Genomic DNA, 25,862 nt, shown 5'->3' on the forward strand with positions numbered 1-25,862 from the left:
TTTACATATCGTATATCAATAAAATGCTTATTGTTTATTCGATTCAAACACTAACTAGTGCATAAAATCATTTAAATTTAATCTAAATGAATTCCTTGATTATTATTATTATTTTTTAAAAATCTTTTGCTGAGAAAATAGCTAATTTCTTTTCAGTTATCAACTATTTTGCGACAAGTTAAAAAAATCGAAATTATACATAAAGCTTGTGACTCTATAATTATTCTTAAACATTAAATTTTTTCCATTAACAATTATTTTGACTTATGAAAACAAATTAGAATTTACAGATAACATTTTTATGTATATTATATTATTCATAGGAAAATTGAAGAAAGAAAGAACAAATTCGTGAAATATAACATTATGTGGCGTTATAATGTTAATTCATCATTTTATTTTTTTTCATTAAAATCATATGACGCACGGTTGTTTAATTTAATTTTTTTTAATTTTTTAAGGTTTTAACATCAGTGCTCGACTGATAGACATGAAATTTTATTAACTCAATGCATAAGTTTTGCAATAAAAATATCGGGACAAAAGGTTGTGAGAATAAAGCGAGATATAAAATAGTAAAACGACGTCGACGTTTGGATTTTGTGCCACAATTCAAACTCAATCACCTACAATTAACCCCACCAAACCTTAAGACAAAACCCAAATCACATGCATTCGTCTCCCACGTGTTACGTTCACGCCCTGACGGTCAAGAGCTAAAAAAAAACAAGAGGGACACTTTGAGAATAAAACGACGTCGATGGCGTAATATCGCACCACATTTCAAATTTGATCTCCTACAATTATCCCCCCAAACCTCAGCCCAACCAAACCCAAATCCAACCCTCCATCACACTCCAACTTACTACGTGTACGGTCACCGACTCCTCAACATTCATCACAGAACAATCAAACAAACCGGAAAACAAAATCATGAAAAACAAAAGCACAATCTCATTGGCTTAACCCTCTTTATATTCAAGTTTCGCGGCAACCCCTCACTCTTAAAATAATTTTTCCTCTTCCTCTTTTATAAAGTTTTAATTTTGATATTTTTTGTGCTCTCTATGAAGACCCTCTACCTCTCTCCTCCTCCCTCTCTATCTCTCTCCATCTCTTTCTATGAGTGATTCTTTCTGTTTCAGATCGCGTGAATTACAAAAACGGTGGGTTTTGAGTCTCCGATCTGTAAAATTAGGGTTTAAACTGTCACTGAATTTAAATTTGATTATTTTGTTTTATTTTTTGGGTCTAAATTTTGAAAATATGAGGTTTTTCTGTGTCAAAATTGTTTTTTTATTGAAAGATTGATTTTGTGAACTGTTTAAGGGATTTACATTTGGGTTTTGCTGGTGAATTTGAATCTAGGGGTTTTACGAATACGCGTGAAATTTGAATTTTGGTCTTTCTTAAGAGTGGCTTTGTTGATTTGTTAGTGGATTTTGAACCGGTTTTGTGTTCTGAAACTGATTCGCTTTGTGTTTTACTGAGTTTCGAGTTCCAATTCGGTTCAATTTTTTGGTCTTTCCTTGTCTTTTTGAAAGTGGTTTTGAAAATTTTATTTTCTCATTAAAAAAATGCAGGTTCTTTTTTTTTTTTTTTTTAATGTACTGGTGGTGTTTTGAAGTAAATTTTGAATTGTCGGCTTCTCTTAGTATCTCTGATTTTGATCGAAATTTTTATGCCTTTTTTAAAAAAGAAATTTCTTTATTTTTTCAAATTGTTATTATATATAAATAATATAATCAGTTTTTAATCAACGACTTGGTAAAAGAGTGAAGCTTTTGAAGTGTGGATATTTTAGACCATTTTGTTGATAATCTATTATTGATTTCTTTCAGATAGCGAAACTATTGATGGCTCCTACGAGAAAATCTAGAAGTGTGAATAAGCGATACGCAAATGAGGTCTCTCCCGCTAAGGATGTCATCAGTCCAAGCAAAAGCAAGCAAAAAGTGAGTCTTTGATTTATCCCCTGGAGCCATGTGTTCAGACTGTGTGACTGCAAACTAAACTGAACTGAACTGCATGTATCTTGCAATTTTGTTTATTTACTTCTGTGCATGTACAAATCTCTCAGTGTGTTGATTGATTCTTTGATGCTCTTGCTAACTGGTTACTGTGATTATCTAATAGAGTGGAAGAATGTTAGTTGAGAGTTGTTTTCACTTGCTGACCACTGATCTTAGGTGCAGGAACTTTTGGAATAGTAGAATTCAGACTCGAGCCTGCTATTTCAGTGAAGAATTTTTTAAAACTTTTTTTGAAGGAATTTTTTTTTTTGTTGCCTGGAGTTCTGCCTTTTAAAATTTTCACTTTACTTCTCCTTCAATATGTTGTTGACTATTGACTTTTGTGCTTTGAAGAAGAAATTGTCGGATAAGTTAGGACCTCAATGGAGCAAGGGGGAGCTTCAGCGTTTTTATGAAGCCTACCGAAACTATGGGAAAGATTGGAAGAAGGTAAGGAATTATCCAAATCCTGGTATAACATCAGTGTTTCTGTTGCATTGTTAATTCTGTACTTCTTTTTGTTATATTCCGACAGGAATGTTTAACCTGTAAAATCTCTCTACATATTTGTGTGGTATGTTTCATTTTCCTTTTGGTGGTATAAATCATTTATTTTGATATATGTTCAGGTGGCTGCTCAAGTTCGTAATAGATCTGCGGAAATGGTAGAGGCCCTCTACAATATGAACCGGGTAAATATACTCCTGCATTGCTTGCTTAGTTGCTTACTCAAATAAGTAGTTGTAATCATGGGTTTTGTAATCTTCCATGCTTTTGGTTTTATTCATGAGTCTTTCTGTATTGAACTTGATTTGGACTGGTTAATAAGTGAATGTGAGTACTCATTCTTTTATTTTTTTCAATCTGCAATGACAGTATTTGCATACAATATCCGTCATCAGGATTTTGCTTGGCTGTTGAAGGAAGTGGTCTTGTTGCATGAAAATTGCGATCTTTCTTCATCTTCTTCCTTTGGAGTATTAGTGAATGCTTACCACTTCCTTATTAAGTTTTCAATGAGAAAATAACTGCAAGTTGCGTAGCTGATATTTATTAGGGAATCTGAAAATTTGACTTCATACTGTTCCTTCTTAGGAAGAATTGTGGGTTAGAAAGAGCAAGGTCCAGGATTTGAATTGGACTTCTCTTTTGTATTTATGCATAGATGATGTGGTTTAATTTACATTTCTGATGTTTGAGATGAAGTTGAAACAAGCATGACATAGATCATTGATTTTTTTCCCCCCTTGAATTGCTTGAGGTTAAGTTCATTATGTATGAGTGTCCTTGCTTACGTTTATCTTATTTTGATATTCAGGCATACTTATCCCTGCCGGAGGGAACTGCATCTGTGGTTGGCCTTATTGCCATGATGACGGATCACTATAATGTCATGGTGAGATTGGATACATAAGTTTTTGAAATATCAACTTTATTTTTTGTTATGATGTTTGAGCTCTATTTTGCATGCAGTAAATCAAAATTTGCTTCTGTGGGTACCTGTGTATTATTAAAGTTGTGTATTTGTGACATTTGGTACTAATGGTGTAAACAGATTGGATACGTTTATCATTTTTTCTCTGTGTGTCAATATGGTTTGATGCGCTGTGGAAGTCTATTGTTAACTTTGGAGGGCTAGAAAACTTTTAAGTGTCAAAGAAAATTGCTTTTCTGGATGTAAATATGCAAAAGTTGTGGAAGAAGATGTTAGAAAGAAAAATTAGCAACTTATTTATTCTATTATTGATATCTCTTTTTCATTTCTATTATGTATGTGTGTACGTCTGCATGTGTGTATTGTAGTTGAAATTGTACCTTTAATTTGTTGGTAGAGAAGTATAATGTTGGGTTGATTAATTGCCACCTTACCATTTGAAAATAGATAAATTTATACTCTCAATTTGAAATCATTCACCCATTAGACCGATTGAAAGGTGTATGGGGATTCTTATTTCTTAGTATTCCGTTTGTGTCTGTAAGTTACATGTGATATTACTGCATATAACATATGTAGAATTTTCTTCCCCTTAACTAGGGCTAGTTTGGCTTTAGTTCGTGTGCCATTTATCGACCGATTTATATAAGTTCTTTGGTGTTGTTTGGGCAGGAAGGAAGTGATAGTGAAAGAGAGAGCAATGATGCTTCTGAAATGCCACGAAAATCCCAGAAACGCAAGCGGGCAAAAGTTCAGCTTAGTGCCTCGAAAGAAGATATATCTCAGTCCTGGTCAATGGCTGCAACTGGTGGATGTCTATCATTGTTGAAGAGATCACGTATTGATGGTAATGCATGACAATATTTAGTTTAGCTCCTGAGAATCATCATTCTGGTTTTCTTGAACTCTTTTTTTATGCTTATGTAATTAGTTGGAAGTGGCGGCGAACTATATTATCATTGCTGACTAATGAGAAAATGTTAAATAATGGAAGGTAAAACTTTGCTGAGAGGTTTTGAGAAGTGCTAATTGTCCATTTAGTTTAATGTTGTTAGATTCAAATACTATTGATTGGCCCTTACCTAAATTCTGGTTGCAGGTCAAGCAGTAATTTTAACAAAAGTAACTGAAGAGAAGAAGTAATTATTTCAGTGGATAGGATAAATTAGTTGTATCAACTAAATGCTCTGATCCATATAAGTATTGATTAGTTGGATGTTCTTTTTGGGGGATGTTTTTTTGTGTCACAGATTGTTTATTATGAACTTCTTTTCTCATCTCTGTAGACGTTTTCACTAGGTGTAACTAGAGCTTGAATGGGTTTATATGAGAAAGTCAGACAAGTTCTTGGGTAAAATGTCTGTCTTGTAGGACGGTTAGGAGGAAACTGGCTTCCCCTTTCAGCCATATCCTGCAGTGAGATCCAGAATGCTCAAGCAAGCTTATGCTTTTTTTCTAATTGATGGGGTCTTCAGTGACAATGAGAATTCCACTAACCTAAAATTTTCTAGAAAATGGTGATGTTGCAAGTTGATTATTTCTGTGTGATTCTCTATCTGCATATTATCCATTTGCTTATCATCTAAATCAAGTGTAGGAAGCAGTGTTCAGATTTTTTTAATCTCATGTATGGTGGAAACATACTTGTCTAATCCAATATTTACAACAACAGTTATCACCATTTTACTTTGAGTTTCTCTATTGATGGTTCATATATCTTAGGTAATCAGCCTCGTGCGGTTAAGAAAAGGACACCTCGCTTCCCTGTTTCATATTCACAAAAGAAAGATGATAGAGATGATTATATTCCCCTGAACAAAAAAGATCGGAGGTCAGCTGTTGATGCTAATGACGATGAGGTCGCGCATGTTGCAGCATTGGCGTTAACTGAGGCATCACAAAGGGGAGGATCTCCCCAAGTTTCTCAGAGCCCGCATAAAAAAACTGAGCATGGAAAATCCTCACCAGTCCAGACCTGGGATAAAATGGTATTTGACTGTTTATTTATTTTGGTAGTTTTCTTTTTCATGCTTATTGTGTCATTCTATAGTAAGATAAATGTTTGCGTTTCCTGTACATGTGAATAGTTCCCACCAGCAGAGACGGCTCATCCGGATGCCCGTGAAGCTCTAAATGAAGAAGGCTGCCCTGAAGCAAGAATCCTAAACAGGAGACCTGAAAATGGAGCTTATACTAGAGCTAGAAAATCCTTGATGGATATGGAAGGTGTAGGTACTGTTGAGGTTCACCGAAAAGGGAAAAAGTTTTACAGGAAGAAAATGAAAGTTGAAGAGGTCAGACACAGTCTGTCTGATGATGAGGGAGAAGCGTGTAGTGGAACTGAAGAAGGTCTGAGTTCTCGTAAAGGGAAAGTTGGCAGTGAGATTTCAAATGCAAAAAATGATCATCTCCCTCTGCAGATGCAGAGGAAGAGAAGCAAGAAGCTTTTCTTTGGAGGTATAAACCACAGAGCTTAGAAATTGACAATTTTTATGCTTCAATGAGTCAACATAATCAAACATCTAGTTTTGCATAAAAGAGGAAATTAAGAAAATTTAAAAAAAAAGAACAAAAAGATAATACAAAGTGACCTAGATGTTGTATGCATTGTGCTTATTGCACTATGTGTCAATATATTGTCGAACCATGTTGTTGCTTATTCTTTTCACTGTTATTGGTCTTCCTGAACTGTGTTGAGCTATCAGAATACTAAAAGGATCGTCTTGCTACTATGTGTCAATGTTGCTTTCAATATCTGATTCTTGTAACTATTAATGCAGATGAGAGCACTGCCTTAAATGCTTTACAAACATTGGCTGATTTGTCTTTGATGCTTCCAGACTCTACCATGGAATCTGGTAAATGTTTAATGCATTTAGTTCATGGATTTCCCCCTTTCATCATTTCTCTCAATTATCTGCCTGTGTGGTCAAATTCAAATTTTTATAATCTACTGTCGTATATTTTGATAATAGAATGCTTTTCTTCCCCTCCCATTTTGAAATGCTGAATATTCCCCCTTGTCTTTGTTGTTTCTCTGCTTTGTATAGAATCATCTGTGCAGTTGAAGGAAGAACGAACTGCATTTGATATAGATGACAAGTCTAGTGCACCTGAGGAAACATCTACAAGTCATCCCAAAGAGAAAATTAAACATTTAGGGCCAAAAGAGAAGGCACTGAATACAATAACTGAAGCTGAGGATATTATCCCTAGGAAGTCTAAACTTGGGAGATACTCGGGCAATGATGTTGAAACTGTTGCAGAAGTGAAAGAACAGCCTGAGCCTCCAAATAGTATGTCGAAAAGGAAACGGAAATCTGTTCTCTCAAAGAAGGTAATATTAGGACAAGTTCTCTTCGCTGTGATTGTCTGTTCAGGGTTTGTGGCATGACAAGAGCTAATTCCTGTATGTTGCAGATATCAAATTCTGAAGCTGTGACGGATACCCATATGACAAGAACTTTGGAGAGTGAGGTAGTCAATCATTTAACGTTTTTGGCACATCATATCTATTCATGTTTCTCTGTGAGCAATATATATTATGGTTGATTTAATAATGCTATTGTTTCCTAGGTTAATTTTACACAACAAAATATGCTTACTAGTCGTGCAAGATTCTTTCTTCTATCCGTTATGCATATATCGTTTTAGTTCCCAATAAGGTCATCTCCTGGGCTTATAGTTATGTATGTGTTCCCCTATGATTTATTTTCCTCTACGTTCGAGACATGGGGATGCCAAATATGTCAATTCACTAAAATGCAAGCATGACAAATTTTTCTCACACTTGGAGTGGTTCTTTGGTTATATTTATTGGGAATTTGTCAATCAGTACTGGATGCAAATGATCTCTGGTCAATCAAACTAATAATTTTTTTTTTCATTTCTTATGCTTTTTTCATTTCTTATGCTCATCTGCTGTAGGCCGTAGCTGAAGAACATAATAAATTTGCCAGTAAAGGTAAACGTACCAGTCAAAATTCTGCTCAATCCAAACAATGGAAGCCAGGGCGAGTGTTGGAAGGTTCTTCTGTTAATGACCAGAACAGAGCAAGTATCGATTTGGTGGCACCAACTGGACAAGCTCCTGTTGCTAGCCCAGCTAGCTCACCTACCAAACATCAAAGTAGACGTAAGATGGATTTAAAGAGAAAATTGAGCTCAAAAGAGATGAAGTTTTCTGAGAACAGTTTAAAAACCCAACCTAACAAAAACTCTCTCTCACAGGAAGACAGACTGCTCTCCATGAAGGTAATTCTTTACATCTTGAGTAGACTCGGTGTTCCATTTTACTAAATTTTCTTTTACTTTTGTTGAATTTGCAGGAGAAGCTTTCTGGTTGTCTGTCATCTAATATGGTGCGTAGATGGTGCACTTTTGAGTGGTTCTACAGCGCAATTGATTACCCCTGGTTTTCTAACCGGGAGTTTGTGGAGTACTTAAATCATGTTGGACTTGGGCACATCCCAAGGCTTACTCGTGTTGAATGGGGTGTCATAAGAAGGTGATTGTTTGTTCTCTCTTTCTCTCCCTCTCTCCCTCAAACTGCTATGTATCTACTTTTAAACATTAATGAAATAATTTTATAGGGAATAACAATGACATGGATGATTTACATTGCAAATGTTGCTTGATACAGTTCCCTTGGCAAACCTCGAAGGCTTTCTAAACGCTTTCTACACGATGAAAGAGAGAAACTTAAACAATATCGAGAATCTGTGAGGAAACATTATGCTGAACTCCGCACTGGTGTAAGGGAAGGACTTCCAAGAGATTTACCACGGCCTTTATCTGTTGGACAGAGAGTGATTGCTATCCATCCCAAAACAAGGGAATTGCATGATGGGAGTGTACTCACAATTGATCATGATAAGTGTAGGGTTCAGTTCGACCGTCCTGAGTTAGGAGTTGAATTTGTCATGGTAATTATGTTTTCTTGACATTGCTATTTCATTTTCATCTTGTCTTCGTTGCACTATATGCATCTGTTTATGATTCGTTGGTTTAGAGGATCAAAGCACGAGGGATGGTTTGGGAGTTAGCTTCTTTTAAGTGGATTTCAGTATTGCTGGCTGTATAATTTGAAGATGAGGCTCCCTGTTTTTGTTTAAATACTAATCTAGCTGATCGTATTGTTTGAACAAACTACAATGGTTGGGTCCTGTGGCTGGGTCTCGGTGCTATGAAATGAGTTGATCATCTTGTTATGACACTGTAAATTAGCCTGAAATGAGTATAATGGTGAATTAGCTGGTCGTGAAAACAGTTTGTATTCAGAAGATAGTGAATACAGTTATTTTGTCTGTTGAGTTTTATGTGCTCTTTAGACAATGATTTTGTGTGTGTATTTATATCTTCTGGTGTTTTTATTTCTTATGATTTTTCCATTGTTCTCATGTTCCTAGATTGTAAATTTGCTGTCCCGGTAAATGAATTATATATTACATCATTGTAGTTTTCTTTTACATGAGGGTAATTAGGAAATACATTTGACAGGATATTGATAGCATGCCTTCAAATCCACTGGATAACATGCCAGAAGCTCTTAGGAGACAGATCAGTGCTGATAAGTTCTCAGCAATATCTAAAGAATTGCAAGTGAATGGTCATCCTAATTTCGGTTCCCCCATGTTATTTGCTTCTGATGGGCATCTGGAGAAAGCACCAATTCTCCCAAATACCTTACAAAAGCAGGCAAAGGTATGAATCCTCATTTAACTCGTATCAATATATTTTAGTGAACCTCTGAAGTCTATTCAGTTCAACGAAATCCTTATTTTGTTCTTTTCTTTACATTTTGTATTTCAGTTGGAAATAAATATTTTTTAGCATGTTCTATTTTTAACTGAAGTTCTAGTGTCAGCACTTTAACAAAGCAAGGAAATAAAAATAAAACATTGGGCTGCCTGGTGTTGGATATTGATGGAGATGTATGGAAATAGTGTCATGATAGGCAGTCTACTAGTAGTTGAATCATAAATTCAAAGCCTGCCTATTCACCATGTGGCCTGTATCTGCTCAGCCTAATTTGAATATTTAGACTGTGTGGCACAATTCTTACTAATAGATTTAACTATGATTTTCTGGCACTTTGCCCAGGGGGATATGAACCATGCTCTTCCACAAGCAAAATCATTGGCCACTGACATCGTTAGTGCACAGCAGGCAGCCTATGGTCAACTTTGTACGGTGCCACAGATCCAAGCAAGGGAAGCTACAGTACGGGCTCTTTCTGAGGTGAACCGCGCTCTTTCCAAGAAGGTTATTTTCATACATTTTCATGTTATCATTGTTAAGCATAGATTTTGCCGAGTCCATATAAGTCTGACTATATGATAATATGACCAATCTTTTGTCCATCTTTCTGGTTATCCAGGTTTTTGCCAAGTCATCTGGCATTATTTTTGCGTTTCTGCTCATTTTTGGTTGTCTTCCATAATTTACTAATATAAGATCATTCTTGGAATTGCATTAACTTCATAGAACTTTTGTTATTCTCCAATGCCGTAGGAAGCGCTGTTAATGGAGCTTAAGAACACTAACAATGATATATTGGAAAGCCAAAATGGTGGAGAAAGCTCTTTAAAAGATTCCGAACCTCTCAAGAAGCATATCGCTACGGTACTTGTACAGCTAAAGGAAGCCAATGACCAGGCATGTGGCTTCCGTGAATTATGTTTTGGCATTTCATGCTATCTCAGTTTACAATTCCATACTTTGACATGGCGGCGATCTTTGATTGATTGTTTTGATATGCAGGCTTCTTCTGCTTTACTCCAAGTGAGGCAATGTAATACTCACCCAGAAAGCTCTCGGCCATCTTGGCCAAAGCACCCAGCCAATGTTAAAATGCTTGATAATTCTCACGTCTCACAAGAATCAGGATCTGCTGTAGCTGAAATAGTCAACGGCTCAAGATTAAAAGCACATACAATGGTAGATGCTGCTGTCAAGGTACTGAAACGCTCTTTCCTGAATGAGCTATTTATTTGTCTGCCTCAGATTTGGCCGCTCGTTTAGCTAATAATGATAGAAATGGTTTTTTATCCATTAATTTTGAAAACTAGCTTTCTCTTCCCTCTTGGCCATAATCTTTGGATATTAATGTAACTAAACTAACCATTGCTCCCCCCTCCCCCCCCCCAAAACACACACACAACCAAAAAAAAAAAAAAGATAATAATTGTAGTTATTTATGTTTAATTGTGCAACTGTGATTCATTCTTCTTGCGGGGCCTATTTATAAGATTAACCTGTGAGTTATGGAATTAGTAATCTAGGACCCTGTTTGTTTTGAGATGCTATAACTTTTAAACACTTGTTTTGGAATAAAAAAGCTGTAACTATAAAATAAAAATTAATAGTGTATAATAACTATGACTTTTAAATAATAATTTTGACCAAAATCGTAAAAATATTAATTTTTTTCATCATACTAGTGATGGATCAAATCAACTTAGCCTCCATGCCAAAGCAGATAGTGTTTGTATACCAAATACTTTATTGCTGTACCTTAAGCTATAAATGCGCTACCTGAATACCGAACAAAATTGCTGTCTTCTCATTTAATTGCCTGGATCAGCTGGATCTATTAGTATGTAGACTGATGCAATTTGTTTTTCAGGCAATGTCATCTGTGAAGGAAGGGGAAGATGCATATACTAAGATTGGAGAAGCCTTGGATCATATAGATAAACGGCAATTAACATCTGATCCTAGGGTATCAGTGATCAGATCTCCAGAGCAGGTCAATGGCAGTTTGGGTCACCACAATCATTTTGTCTCTGGCACATGTGATCCCCAGCCTACAAATAATGCTTCTGGTACCAAATTGCAGGATGTGTCTGACAAAAACGAGGCACAAATTCCCTCTGAGCTTATCACTTCATGTGTGGCTACTTTGCTCATGATACAGGTAACTGAAGTCTCTCTCTCTCAAAAACAATAGTCCTGTCATGCTCCTTGAAAATAATTGGAAGTGGAAATATTTTGTTTCAATTGAATGAAAAGAAATAATAGAATTTTTCTTGTAATATGCAGACATGTACTGAGCGGCACACGCCAGCCGATGTGGCTCAGATAATTGATTCTGCGGTTTCAAGTTTGCATCCATGCTGTCCTCAGAATCTGCCCATCTACCGGGAGATAGAAATGTGCATGGGAAGGATTAAGACCCAAATATTAGCTCTTATACCGACATCTATCTGATGTTTCCCTTCACCCTCCGCTGTCAGGCGTGCACGTACCATGTAAATATGCTGCCGAAATCTTGGTTTCAGGTGTAGCTATCAGCTTTGTTGACCACCCCCCCCCCCCCCCCCCCCCTCTTTTCTTTTTGTTTCGCTATTATTTTTCTTGTTTCAACGAAACTCATTCAGAGACTAGCCATTTAATAGATATATGATGAGTAATGCTCCTCAAAATATTGACATGGTTTCCCTTTTGCTCTTTTATACCCGTCTCTTTTCCCTTAATTCCTTTTGTAACTGAGAGAATGCTGTTTTAATCCAGCTCTGCGTCTTTCTTTCACATTATGTTAAGAGGAAAGGGAGTATATCAAATATGCAATGGTAACAAGGTTGAATTGTGATTTGTTTTCTATAATGTTTTACGAAAATTTCAGGTTAAAGAGTTTCTGCATCTTGCCACCAAGGCTTAAGTTTTCTACTAATGTAAAAGTTTACGTAACACTTTTAGAAAATTTTATGACATGTAATATCGCACATGTCGGTTTAATCTTCATGTTTACCACGCTAAACGCCGTGAAAGAAGAAAAATGATCCAGTACTTGGGACAATGACCAGAAGTGCCCACTGGCTCAGCCCTTCTAAGTCTAGTGGGGGTACATTGGTGCCACGGTGAGTCCCTAATTTCAACCCACTGGCCCATTTAACTTAACCGCTTACCTGAGAAAATTGGAGCATAATACCTATTTGAGTCCTTTTATCTTACATGCATTTGGGTCTTTTTATCTTACATGCATGTAAGATACATTCCTCTCACATGAATAGTATATGAGTACCACATATGTACTATTCATGTGAGAGAGATGTATCTTACATACATATAAGATAAGGATTGCCTACCTATTTCCGGTATAAGCGTTGATAGTGATTGCCGATTAGTCATATCCCTTTGAAAGCCGCTTGAAGAAATGTTTTATTTATGCCACCAAGCCAAGTGCAAATAAAAGCCCTTTTCATTGAATTAAACACTATACAAAATACTGTTACCTAGCAAGAACAGAATGATACATAAAACACTTTCAATTTCCGTTTAGGTCATAAAAACTGAAAATTGGATTACTACTTGTCATTTCCTACACGTACAGCCACCAGCGGCATAGAGAGTTAAATACAGTTTACCCTCAGCTTTTGCCTCATTTTGTGTTAGCACAAGACAAAGCACATGTCGGCTGCTCCAACAGCATATGGATGAAAAGATGATAATTTGGGTTGTAAGAATGAAAAGTGAAAAGAAATTGAAGTCTCACAATTTACAAATTCTCTTTTTGCTCTTTGAAATTTCTATCCTAAAAATAAGGCAGGGCTCGGACACATACAGCAGCAGCCGCCCATCCACTCAAAGCTTAAGGACAACATCACAGATCATTCACCATTGACGTGAAGGTGAAGGAAGGGCATGTCAAGGAGATAAAGATTATCGAAAACAAATGGACTTTCTCTGGCTCCATCATGGCATGCCCTTCATGCAAAAATGGACGGCCAGAGCCATCATGGCAAGCCTTCATGGAAAATGGTGGGCAGCATTCCAGCTAAACACCAAGCAAGAATCTAAACAAATCACTTAATGAAATGATTCCTTCTACACGCTTGCTGCCAGCCTCCACAATAACAAGCCTCCTAACCCCTGCAATGAAACAAAGAAACCATAAAATTGTGATTACAATGTAGAAAATGAAGTGATATAGAAAAATTCTGCAAAATCATCTTTAAGAGGTATATTTTGTCATACAACAAAAAATAGAAGGGCACAAAGTACCTGGATTTGCCAACCGCTCCATGACTTTATGTAAAGGATCAGACCGCAAGCACATCTGACATCTCTGTCCATTGAAGCCGAGTGAAGGATTTGCATCTTGTCCCAGTTGCAATGCCTGCAAGAGTACAAGGCGGCAAAAAAGCAATCTAAGTCTCCAAGAAGCACAAGGTCCGGCATAAAGCATATTTTGAAGAAATCTAGCAATTACCTGATGAATATTCATTTCATCTAGATGGATCTGAGCATACGCTTTATCTTTAGCCAAAGCAGTGATATCACTATCAGGGAAGATTAAAATTTCAGTTGGCACAAATTTTTGTCACCCTTTTAACGTTAAAATGATGGGAAACTAAAAAGGAGAGAGGAGGAGGGGAGAGTGGAAGGATTACCTTCGTGAATATATATCCAGCAATGAGTCATTATCATCCACTATTGGTATTGAACTAACGTCAGCTGCATAAGGTGCAATTGCCCAAAATAAGAAAGATATCATAAAACAAGGTTAGACCAGCTACTTATATACCATGAACTCAATTTTCATGATCAGACAGTGCGAGAAAGAAATTACAGTCCACACTAGGGAAATTCCCAGATACTGTTAAAAGTACACCTAATATACATCTATTGCCCACAACTATTCTTCCATCCCACTGAATCGGTTAAACGACATCAGCAGGCAAGAGGAATAATGCCCTTTACAATAACAGTAGTATAAGGGCACTTGTAGGTTAGAAACAAAATGTGTCCTAGCAGTCCACCATTATGGCCGGTTGCTGGAACAGGGTTAAATCACCTTGAACTAACAGAGCTAAGGCAGAACCGAGTGAAGCAGTTGGTCTCAACATTGCAAATGGCCGACCATTTGCCTCCCCAATTCTCGGAACCCATGTACCCAACTGAATTGAAGACACTGGTTGTTGTAGAATGGGTAATGAGCTAGAAGAATGTTTGAAATGCCGACATATACCTGAAAATAGATTTAAATTAGCAATGAATCATAGTTCCTTACCCAATGAATGAAGAAAGTGCTTACACTTCAATATGTCTGACAGAGAAGCGAGATATAGTATCTCCTGACATGAACCAGCCGGTCCCGTTGAATGGATAATGGGAACAGTAGCCACCTTATTTTGCAAAATTTTCAAAGCAACTTCTTTGAGAGAATCATATGGGCCAGCCTGCATGATAGAATCATAAATATTACACCATAACCACTGCTAACAGATTCCAAACATCAAAACATCAAAAACTTTTCACTTTGACAGTACTGAAGTTGCATCATAAACAATAGCAAAATACCAGCAGACTGTCAAGTTGAGAGAAAGTAGTATCCCAAATTAACCAAACCATTGAAACTGAAAGAATAAGCAAAAAGACAAGACTTGCAAATTCATTTGCAATTCTGCATGCCAAACAACTTAAAAAGAAACAGAGGAAGCACTCACTTGCACTAGAGGTCTAGGATATGGTCTCCCATTGCCATCCATTTGTCGTTTGAGATTAAGCTGTAATTTCCCAACTTTCCAAGCCGATATGGTATGCGTCTCTAATTCTTCCTCCGTTAAATTTGATCCATTAGTCCCCAACTGAATATTAACAGGCTATACTCGTTATGCAAACTCAATGAGGGTAACATGCGCAAAAAGAAAAACATCTCCAATGTGATTTATGAAGACAAGCACAATGCATGTTCACTTTGTGATTTGTGTGAATTTCTAGATTGCGCATGGAGGTGTCTGTACATGCATCAGCGTGTGTGAAACATTAGAAAACAAAAACATGGAGAAGCAAACATTCTGGAGACCATGAACAAAAAAGAACATAAAAGGCGAATGCATATTTTTCTCTAAAAGAAATTTGGCAAGGCTGATTGGCCACGAAAACCCAACTGAAAACTGTGGTGCCAATGGAACCCATGGACCATGGATAGTTGGATATACTATCTTACACACAGAACCCTGTCAAAACTCATAATGCCAAAATGACAACCAGTGGTTGGGGAAGAGCACAACCAAGTGAAACTTAGAAGGTTTTAAGGTTTTTTCAAGCATGTGTCATTCTTAAAATGGTTTTATGACCACTTTCTCATTTTTGAACTTGAGGCAGACTCCCCACTGCCTGCACCAACAAGTTGGAAAGAGGCAGAGAAAAGCATTTTTCTACTAAGAAACTTCATTGCTGGCTAGGTTGCTTATGGCTAATGAAATTCTGTCTACATAGCATATCCTGACACCTTTCAACAGATGCAAAATTGTTGTCCCTGGTTATCTGAAAATTTGGTTATAATAAAATCCTCACAATGTTTCCATTCTGAATCATTTTTCCTTTTGAATCATAAATTAAAGCTATCCTTGTAATGCAGCAACCTTATAATTTGGAAGAAAGTCGAAAAGTTTATTCCAGACACACCTCTCTCAGAATCAGGATGAAGTCCAATGCACTAAGAACCCCAACAAAACGGCCCTTGAAGTCATCCCAAAGAGGGACCATCGGAAGTCCCTGCAACACATAAATCACAAGCTGACGATAAGAATTAACACGAACCCTGTCTTCTTAGACAAACCGAACAGATTATTACCCAAAAAAAAGTTCCAGTTAGAAAAAGGTAATGAGGCACTTGCATACAAACTTATAAATTCTCTCCTCATAAGTGTGGAACAGCTGGGTGTGAACAAGCATGTGGCAATAAAAGAGATTCACCTGCTCATAGAGAACATGAAATGCTTGCTTCACAGCTAAATTGACATCCAAGGCAGTGACCTGCAACATTACATGAGTGATCCTCACCAAAAGTCTAAAAGAACATAAATGTTCAAATCCAAAAATGTATTGTATTGGCAGCTCATATAGAAGGGAAAGCATTCAAACCTTGCCTGAGTCGGGAAGGAGCTCGTATACTGTATGTGTGGACAAGAATGAAGATATACGATCACGAGAAAGCTGTAAATCAGCCTCTGAGTATTGTGCAAAACCTTCCTGCAAGTACCACTTGACAATGTGACCTATTTGTATCCAGCAGGATAATGGAGGGGCACGATGATAATAAAACTTCTACAAAACTCTGTATTCCCTAGTGTTGTAAGCCTTTCCAATTAGTGCAAATTAATACCAAAAAAAAAGGCCACTTCCAAAAGCTTAAATATGAGCTTAACATTTAAAAACTTAGCAGCTAAATATCATCTCCAGGGCTCTCAATTCTTCAAGTATCTTACAAAAGTTCGATCCAGGTAGTCTTCTCTGAATGTGGTCTTAACATTTATCATACGGCACCAAGCAGTCTCTCTTAAGACAAACATGAGCACCTAGAATTGGCAACTCACAAAGTTCAATATTAAATACGAAAAGCGTTCCCTCTGTCTTCATATATGCAAATCTATCCTACATTTAGATATTTTAAAATGTCTGGGTCATATCCCTTCAGCAAAGCCTATCATATTTATCCAAAAATCCTACAGAAACGGAAACTTAATCAGCTAGCTTACTGAAGATAGAAGACCCCATGCTTAAAAAAGAAACACATGGTACCACGAGTTAGTGAGGATAAGATGTCAAGAACTATGGGTTTGATGACAAGCCAGCAATTAAGTTATTCATTAGGAGAGAGAGACCCTTACCGGACGCATAACAACATCATCTACCTCCATGTTACCAGAAGTCTCAGGGCTGATGGTGTTAGGAACCATATCTGGTTGTGGCACAGCTATATATACACAATTCACTACACCATAATTCCCGCTCACATGGGGCTGGTTCTCATCATGCCGCCATTCTCCATCAACATAGAACTTGTACTACATGGAAAGGGACGTAAGCATCTAAACATCAGTAACAAAGTCCAAACAGACTTTTACCATGAACCTTAATATGATAGGTTATAGAGAACAATCTAAAACTACACAATGAACATTTATGGAATGCATATTGACATGCTATAATCACAAAACAAAGAAAAAGAAATGGAAACCAAAAATAAAGGTGAATAATACTATAGTTCAGCATACAACCATAAGAGTCAATTAACCTGGTGATGCCCAGGTGGCAACCTGCAAATGATTTGAAAAACAGCAGGACATCCTTCAGATGGGGACATAGGCATAGGCTCTGACCACCTGTGCATGCATTAACATTTTAATCAGAACCCATACCACATACCCATTTGTATGATTCAAATCCCACAAACTAAAGAAAAACACCAAATTTGAACTTCCCAATAACTAAACAGCTAATGACAAATTCAAAAAGATCAAGGATTCATATTTGGGCCTTCATTCACTTACCTGGTGAACGAGCCACTGAGTGAAACTCTCCTCCCCCCATTAGGCCAAATAAACCGGACCGGAACCAAGATTGAACCCACTACCCCACTGTTTTCGTGACCAGTATTCAGACCAGAATTATACATTTCCTTCCAAAGTTATATAAATACTTATGCACACAAATTCTAGTACCAAATCACCAAATGAAAATTTCAAAGCCACCCTACTTGATTTTCTTCTACATAAATACTAACCAATTATAGTACTCCTTCAGCTCATCCTCCAAACAAAATAAAATTTGGCTGCTTTTGTGCCTTTTTTTATTTTGGGATAAAAAACTATGCAAGCAGGGATCCTCTACAGGTGAGCAGAGGACCCCTCAACGTTTACACATGCAGAGTCACCTAATCAAAAAAATCCAAAATTATCAAGAACCAAGGGAAAAAAATAAATAAATCTCTTATGACAAGCTTAAATTGAGCAGCAAAGCACTCAGCTTTGATCCCAAAATTGCAGAATTCACCACATGCAATATCAAATAAATCCACTAACACTCAATCTCAGCCAAACCAATCAACACCTCAACCCAATAGTCAAACAAATCAGACTGCCAGCCAAAACCCCCAAATAGAATCCTTACAACTCGTAAATCACACACAATTCGTGCTCTGATCTGTCCCAGAAAGAGATATTTACACCACTTCTCAACTGAATCGAATATTGAATACCTAAAATTCAACTAAATTCGGGGTTGACAAACAATAAGGGGTGAAAATTTGTGCCCTAATTTGACAAAAAAGAAAAAAAAAAGTAAAAACCCTAAATTTAGTTGACAGAGAGAAAGGGGTTAGATGAAATTTGGGCAATGTTAGTTGGATCTTAAAAGATTTTAAAGAACCCTAAGAATGAAAAACGAAAAGGGAAAGAGAACAGAACAGAACAGAACGCGAGGCAAAAGTTAGTAAGAAAATGAAAAGCAAATAATGGTAACAACAATAACTGGGATTAGCAGTAAAATTTTGGCTGGTGAAATTGTGATGTATACGTACTGTATTATTTGTACCGTACGTATTGATTGGTTACTTTTGATTTTAAGAGTATTTATAAAATTGAAAAATGAAACACTTTTTATAGGGTAGTTTTTAAATAAATATTTATCATGTATTTATTTAAAACGAAGTAAATTTATATTTAAAAAATAAAAGGCTTTTTATTAGGAATTTTTCAAAAACCTATCCCATATTTTATAACCATAAATTCAAAGCTATATTGCTATAATTCAAATACAATTACGAAGGATAATCATGTATATAACTATCCGTATTAAATAATCAATTATGTATAAATCCTCTTAACCCTTTGATATTGACTTTAGTGATGTATTAAAAATATTTTTAAAATACGTCTTGTGGGTTATGATAAATAATTTTTATTGACAAAATGTTCGCTTTTTAATGTTACAAATATGACACTGTTTGTAATGTAATTCATAAGTTGATCGGTTGTGAATACATTTTAAATTCAAGGATTGGTGTCTTAGTACCAAAAGTTCTTTTTAAATGAATAAATCTCGCTCATAACAAATAATTTTTAACAATAAATTAAGCTTCGCAAGCTGTGTCATTGATTGCAAAAGTAACATCATAGTGTAAACAAACACTAATGAGAAGACATTATGGTGGAGAATTGATTGAATTGGACGGTGATGAAGTGATGTGCCGGTGGGACCAGCTTATAAGATCAACGCCCAATGATGGTTGGACCCACTGCATAGGCTGCTCCATTACCGTGGGAAGAAAGAGAAAAGATCCCTTGAATCAAGAATTTCAATAATTTCACTTTAAAAAAAGGAAACGAATTTTTTTCTTTTTTTTTCTTCTTTCTTTCTTTCCTTTTTTAGTAATCTTTGATCATAAGTTTTCTTTTACTGTCGGCTTATTTTATGAGTTTTCATTTTGGTTTTTGTTATTATTTTTTTTAAAAATTCACCACTAGGAGCTAGCAAATAAATAGAAAATTGGCGTTAATTCGAAGAAGCCTAAACGACAAGTTACAAAAATTCCAACATGGGACCAAACTTTACACAAGTGTTAGTTTTTAACTACACGACAAAAAATTATGACACAACACTCATTGACCGTCAATACTCAATAGACCATTTGTTCCTTGTAAGTTTGTGAAATAGATTCCACTTATTCTGTGTCAAATATTTGAACAGTAGTGTTTTTTTTTTATTTACCTTTATATTTCCCCTCATTTATATAAAAAAAAATATAATTTTGCTGCAGATGCAATACCGAAAAATCTTGGCTCCCGATATTTATTTATTTGTTTGTTTTTGTGGGGGTTGAAAGGTCAAGGAGTGAAAGTGAGTATTGAGCTGGTCTGGTAGTTGGAGGACAAGAAGAGAGAGTGATTAGGTCCTTAATAGGAGATTCCCATCATATGATTAGACGCAGAAACATTTTCAAGTTGTGTCTCTTCTACAATCATTAGCGAAAGCAACAGGGGATTCAATTAGTTTTAGTAGTGCACCAGAAGCAATATTTCTTATGATCGTGATTCACTAGTGAACTCAGAACTGCACCTGCTTTATGAACCAGAGGTTGGTATAAAAGTGCTCTGTCATTCCAAGAATAAAAATAAAATATAAAAAAAAAATGAAAGACCGTGGGCTTTCTTTCTAGTCAGAAGCTCAATTAGAATTACACCAAAACTATATACATCTTACTTCTCATTGCAAAGGGATGCATTTAGGCACTCAGGTGAAATATATACTGCTGCTGCCACCCTATCATTTAGGTGGGTTTCGCTTTCTGAAAATAGATTTGGATGGTGTAAAGTTGTGGCAACATATTCATCATTGAACAAGATGTTTGATGAGCAGATATCACCGAAAATGATTGGCCTGGGGAACCCGAGTCAACGTGTAGATATGCTACTGCATGAGCTATGTATAATCCATTGCCATCTTTATAACAACCTGTGCTTCAAATTCAATAATAAATCTTTAAATCGAGGTTGAGGAGGACCACGAATACGGTCATAAACTACTGTACAGGTTCAAACCAAGAGTGGGAATTTTGAGTCCCCAAGCAGCATCCAATCAGCTTTAAAAGATGCTTGTCACTCCTGCCCTCATAGTTGGTTAAAAAACAAAATTTTCCTCAACTCTCAATGACCATAACCAATTCATCATTAACTAATTCATTAGATTTCATAAAATTTTTGTCTTTTTACAGTTCCTGACATCAAAGCATCCAGATTTAACAAAAGTAAATTAACACGCATAGAGAATAAATAATAAGGGATGAGTACATGTGTACCTGTCGATGGCGAATTGGCCGCAATAATCTTAAATAATGAGAGATATGCAGAATGAACAAGCCCAGAAACTTTTGTTTCTTTCCAAATGCGCGGTAGCAGTTGAGACAAATTGGCCAGCGATATATATATATATATAAACAAATACAATTTCTTGTTCGTTAAGTAATCAGCCTGATAGGACTGGCCTATAGTCTTGCTCATTTATGTGTTGCACATAAAGCCTTCAAAGCCATTTTAAGGGCAATTTAGCACAAAAAAATAAACTTTGAACCTGAGCCAAAGCCACTAACATACACAATAAAGCTTTGGGAATAAAAATATACACACATAAAACACTCAATAGAAATTTTATCCAACACTTTAATGTGCAGAGCTGTTAATGATAATTTGAAGAACTAATTTGTGTATTCAACTCGTTTATTTTTTGTACCAATACAACTATGTCAATATTGTTCCTATTACTCTAAAGTACAATTATATCGCTTTTATCTTGTATTTATTTATTTATTTTCAATATTTACTAAAATTAAAATTAATTTTTAATATTTAATAAAAGTCAATGTCACCTTCTGTCAATATATGAGAGATTTGCAGGATGCAGAAACCTTTGTTTCTTTCCAAGTGTGTGGTAATTGAGACAAATTGGCCGGCCACTAGACATATAATTTATTGGTCATTAAACCTGGTTTACCAAGTAATCAATTAGGGAATTTTTTAACTAAGTCCACTTTGTTTTCAACGTTACAAATAAATTGGACATAAGTCTCACTTGTTAGCCTCTTCCTCAGAACTTCAGTTCTAGCCTTTTTCAAAACTATAGACTTCTAAAACCTTTTTGCAAGTCAGAACCCAGGAAAAGCAGCATCAATCCTCAAAACTTTATCAATGCAACAGAATGATTAAATTGCATGTACTAAAAAGAATGCAAGTCACAAAATGGACAAAGTTTAAAACAACCCACGATGAGACGATAAATCTTAACCTATAACGAGGTTAATATTCTACAAGGCAAACATAAACCCCAAAGAACTCAACATAGAAAAGAAGTTAACACATGAACATGATGACATAAATTTGAAGATTAAACAACAGATAGATACATTTGCCTTAGTTGCTTTGCAACATCCACCATCAATGGCCTATGTTCAGGTGATTTACTGAGGCATTTATACATAAGCTGTCCAAGAGATTGCAGTTTCTCCTCTTTCCCAGGAAACGAGTTGTCTTCATCAAATATAGGATCTACTATCGCACCAAATCTATTATTTTCAATGCTTTTCTTCGCATATTCTAAAACAGTCAAATCATCATCATTTCCATTGCCCTTAAACTCTAAGACGTTGCATCCAGTTAAAAGCTCACATAGAAATGCACCAAAACTATAAACGTCACACATCTCATTAAAACTGCTTGTTGCGAAGTACTCAGGAGCTATAAATCCATACGCCCCTTTTATAAATTCCTCTCGCACATGAGTTTCACCCTCTGGGATGGACACCGATAGTGAAAAATCATGGAGTTTGGCAGAATAATTCTCATCCAATAAGACATTGGAGGCTTTGATACATCTAAAAACAATGGGTCTGTCAAATCCAACATGAAGATATGCAACTGCATTAGCTATTTCCATGGCAATCTTTATTCTGGGTGCGATTAATAAAGATGCAAAAGAAAACCCACGAAGAGTGCCATACTTGACAGATTCAAAAACTAAAGTGGGCAATTCGGTCTCTAAACAGCATCCAATTAACTTCAAAATGTTCTTATGTTTCATTTGTGACGAAAATATGATGTTATTGAAACAATATTCTACATCGTCCAAGGTTGAATTGTCGTGGAACTTCATAACAGAAATTGGACGATCCTGATCCACTAATGTACCCTCAAATAATCTATATGATGTATCACTTTGTATAACTTTATGTAAATCGTAATTGTTAGTTGCTTTCTTGAGATCTTTAGCAGAGAAGGCTCGAATAGGATTACGTTTACCATTGAAAGTGGCAATCAATTTTTGCAGCAAGAGTTTTTCATTCCTCACCATATTACTGTCAGCAGCTTCACTTGAACTCTTCCTCTTTATACTCAAAGATGAAAGCATTTTCCCTGTCGATATATAGCATAAATGCATGATTGACTTATATGCTAGCTTTCCGTATCCAACAAATGGACCATGAGTCATCCAAAAAGAGAAATTGTGGCCTTTAATTTGCAATTGCTGTATAATTGAATCCTTATTAACTAGTTGTGCAAATATAAGTATGCTGCAACTGCTATACATGCGCGTGTGTGTGTGTGAAAGTAAAAGAAGCTGAAAAGGACAATGAGAATTTATGTAATGTACCTGTGGTCGGTGAATTATGATGCAACATGAAGGAGACCAAAATCTTGTTTATTAGTTTGGTCAACCTGTAGGTGCAGTCAACCACTTGGGCTCATAGAGGTTTGCTTGATGGGGAAATTAAGTTGTTTGTGTGAAGGAATTACAGAAGAAAGAAGAAGAAATGAAGAGGACAAGTGGCCCGGGGTGATGAGTTGACTGTTAAAAGTAGGGGAGGTGATGAGTTGACTGTTAAAACTGGGGGAGGAGAAAGAAATTAAATATGCATCAGCATTGACTTTTGGGCTTTAGCCCAGTGGTGGACTACTCGACCGAGCCCCACGAGAGCCCACACTTCTACATGATTCAAGAAGAAGGGTGATCAATAGACAATAACTAATAAGGATAAACTGAAAATTGTGTTAATTAAATTGAGAGAGAAAAGTATTTTAAATTTTGTTATAGAGTTAATTGGGAAGCGGGAATGATTTGATAAAAGGGGAGGGTTAAATATCATTACTCTTAGAGCATCTCTAAAAGACTATAAATTTTATTCTTCAAATATCTATTTGTTTACCTATGTGACAAATAGAAGGGTAAAAAATTATGATATTTCCAAAAGACTCTTCAAATATAAATAACTTAATATTATTTTCATCAAATAATTATTTTTTTAAAGAAAAAGTCAATAGCAATTAAAACACTTCTCTCTTTTTCTCAAATGAAAAGTAATAAAGCATAAATTGAAGAGGGAGAAATCAACTCTCTAAATTTAAAGAGAGAAAATCATTTCTTATTTGAAAAATCTTAATTGGAGTGTCTTTTGAAGCCTTAAATATTGAGGTGACTCTTCAAATAATTAATAAAATTTTATTTGAAAAGTCTTTTGGTGATGCTCTTACTAGTTCTTGTTCTATATCCATTTTAGTTAAAATTTATTTAATTATTTTATATTTATCACATCAGATTATTTGTTAGATTTTTAAGTTATAGTAAATAAAATAAAATAATATTTTGTACCATTGAACTGTCGAATCCTATAGTAGTGGAAACAACATTAAGGAAGTTTCATGTTTTTTTTTTCAAAATAGAAAGACTAATTAAATGGCCCAAACTTAAATCCATGTTTGGTTAAAAGAAATGAGAGGAATGGAGATGAGGGAAATGAAAATGAGAGAGGGGAGATAAAACGAGAGAAAGTAAAGATCAATTTTAATTTTATTATTTGATTTATCATGAAATTAATCTCTTTTTCTCTTATTTCTTTTCTCTCTTCTTTTATTTTTTCAAACCAAATACGTCGAGGATTAAAGACAAAAATAAACCATAATCGGTGCTTATAGTTGCATTTTTATAATGTAATTAATTAAATCGAAGGTTGTAAGATACTGAAAATCTTCTAATGATTTTAGCTTATAGTGGAGCGTAGGACAGACCTTAGACCATGACTGACGGAAGGCAGTCATGGAGGGAAGGCAAAGAAAGCAGACCTTTTCAAGAAAGGTTTATGCGACTAAGGTTCAGTGACACATTTCTTGGTCATACATCTACTACAATTTTATTTGCTTTACTTTCATCAGTCTACCAGGTTGTCTTATATTATTATTATTATTACTATTACTACTACTACTACTACTACTACTACTATTTAACCATTAATTAGAAGTTAAAATGAAAATAAAAGTTTGGAAAATACATAAAAAGATATTAAAATTACAAGGAAGAGCTAGATTTTGCCTTAGTTGTTTTGCCACATCAACCATTGTTGGCCTATCTGTAGGCAATTTATTTACACACTCTAAGCTAAGTTGTTCAAAAGCTTGCAATAGTTGCTCTTTTTCGAGGACATGACTTGTCTTCAACAACTATAGGATCTGTTAACTAAATCAATCTATTATCTTTAACAAATTTCTACAAATAATTTTGTAAACGACTATCACCAACCATTTCAGTCCATGCATGATCAAGAGGTTTCAATCCAGTCAAAAGCTCAAGTAAAAACACACCAAAACTATAAACCTCATACTTCTCATCGCTTGTGCATGTCATATTCTCAGGTGCAACAACATATTCTAGTACTCCCACTATCTTATAAATTCTAAAAAAATCAAATAATTTGACAACAAATTGTTCATTGAATAAGATAATTGACGACTTTGCATTGGCAATGGTAATGGTTCAAACTGACACTAATGATAAGGAGGACCTTGAATATGATCAACAAGAGTCCCATACTCAGCATACCTAAAAATTAGAATGGGAATTAGAGTATCTAAGCAGCATCTAATTGGCTTTAAAGTGTGTTTGTGGCTCATCTGTGATGCACATACAGTGTTATTAATAGAGCACGCTGAGGACCATCGCTTACAACTTTTGTCAAACTTCATGACAAAGATTAGGCGATCCTGCAAAAAATCCTAATGTAAAGTAGAGCAAAAGGCTCTGTTTATAATGTTTTTCTTGTCATATTTGTTACTACCTTGAGTTCTTTAGCAAAGAAGATACAA

General features: G+C 35.6%; 3 protein-coding genes across 11 annotated transcripts; 1 reads left to right on the forward strand and 2 right to left on the reverse strand.

Annotated features, from left to right (window-relative positions):
- Positions 1-946: 946 nt before the first annotated feature.
- LOC102623041 (protein ALWAYS EARLY 2) lies at positions 947-11,984 on the forward strand. 7 transcript variants are annotated; one of them, XM_052441538.1, is made up of 21 exons: positions 947-1,166; positions 1,842-1,955; positions 2,367-2,462; positions 2,642-2,704; positions 3,331-3,408; positions 4,120-4,294; positions 5,170-5,435; positions 5,535-5,904; positions 6,228-6,305; positions 6,498-6,784; positions 6,868-6,924; positions 7,375-7,701; positions 7,776-7,954; positions 8,090-8,372; positions 8,947-9,150; positions 9,550-9,711; positions 9,961-10,104; positions 10,210-10,404; positions 11,075-11,197; positions 11,288-11,365; positions 11,491-11,984. In XM_052441538.1, the coding sequence occupies exons 2-21, from the start codon at positions 1,857-1,859 to the stop codon at positions 11,656-11,658; spliced, it is 3,432 nt and encodes a 1,143-aa protein (XP_052297498.1). In that variant the 5' UTR covers positions 947-1,166; positions 1,842-1,856; the 3' UTR covers positions 11,659-11,984. The 7 variants fall into 7 exon arrangements, with proteins under 7 accessions (XP_052297498.1, XP_052297495.1, XP_052297494.1 ...); XM_052441535.1 differs by having other exon boundaries at positions 9,550-9,687; positions 11,075-11,365; XM_052441534.1 differs by having other exon boundaries at positions 2,370-2,462; positions 11,075-11,365.
- A 647-nt stretch (positions 11,985-12,631) lies between these two features.
- LOC102623319 (sucrose nonfermenting 4-like protein) lies at positions 12,632-18,678 on the reverse strand. 2 transcript variants are annotated; one of them, XM_006471971.4, is made up of 13 exons: positions 17,730-18,678; positions 17,474-17,561; positions 17,067-17,243; positions 16,321-16,428; positions 16,153-16,212; positions 15,862-15,951; positions 14,898-15,038; positions 14,486-14,630; positions 14,246-14,419; positions 13,842-13,905; positions 13,661-13,730; positions 13,453-13,567; positions 12,632-13,320 (listed from the first exon to the last, which is right to left on the reverse strand). In XM_006471971.4, exons 1-13 carry the CDS (start codon positions 17,852-17,854, stop codon positions 13,226-13,228), a joined length of 1,452 nt encoding a protein of 483 aa, XP_006472034.2. In that variant the 5' UTR covers positions 17,855-18,678; the 3' UTR covers positions 12,632-13,225. The 2 variants fall into 2 exon arrangements, with proteins under 2 accessions (XP_006472034.2, XP_006472035.2); XM_006471972.4 differs by having other exon boundaries at positions 17,457-17,561; positions 17,730-17,790.
- A 3,334-nt stretch (positions 18,679-22,012) lies between these two features.
- LOC102623810 (serine/threonine-protein kinase ZRK3) lies at positions 22,013-23,594 on the reverse strand. Of its 2 annotated transcripts, none has more exons than XM_006471973.4 (2): positions 23,380-23,594; positions 22,013-23,141 (listed from the first exon to the last, which is right to left on the reverse strand). In XM_006471973.4, the coding sequence occupies exons 1-2, from the start codon at positions 23,405-23,407 to the stop codon at positions 22,117-22,119; spliced, it is 1,053 nt and encodes a 350-aa protein (XP_006472036.2). In that variant the 5' UTR covers positions 23,408-23,594; the 3' UTR covers positions 22,013-22,116. The 2 variants fall into 2 exon arrangements, with proteins under 2 accessions (XP_006472036.2, XP_052296445.1); XM_052440485.1 differs by having other exon boundaries at positions 22,013-23,253.
- Between the last annotated feature and the right edge of the window lie 2,268 nt (positions 23,595-25,862).

The sequence above is a fragment of the Citrus sinensis genome, chromosome 5, assembly GCF_022201045.2.
Source record: "Citrus sinensis cultivar Valencia sweet orange chromosome 5, DVS_A1.0, whole genome shotgun sequence".
NCBI classification, from domain to species: domain Eukaryota; kingdom Viridiplantae; phylum Streptophyta; class Magnoliopsida; order Sapindales; family Rutaceae; genus Citrus; species Citrus sinensis.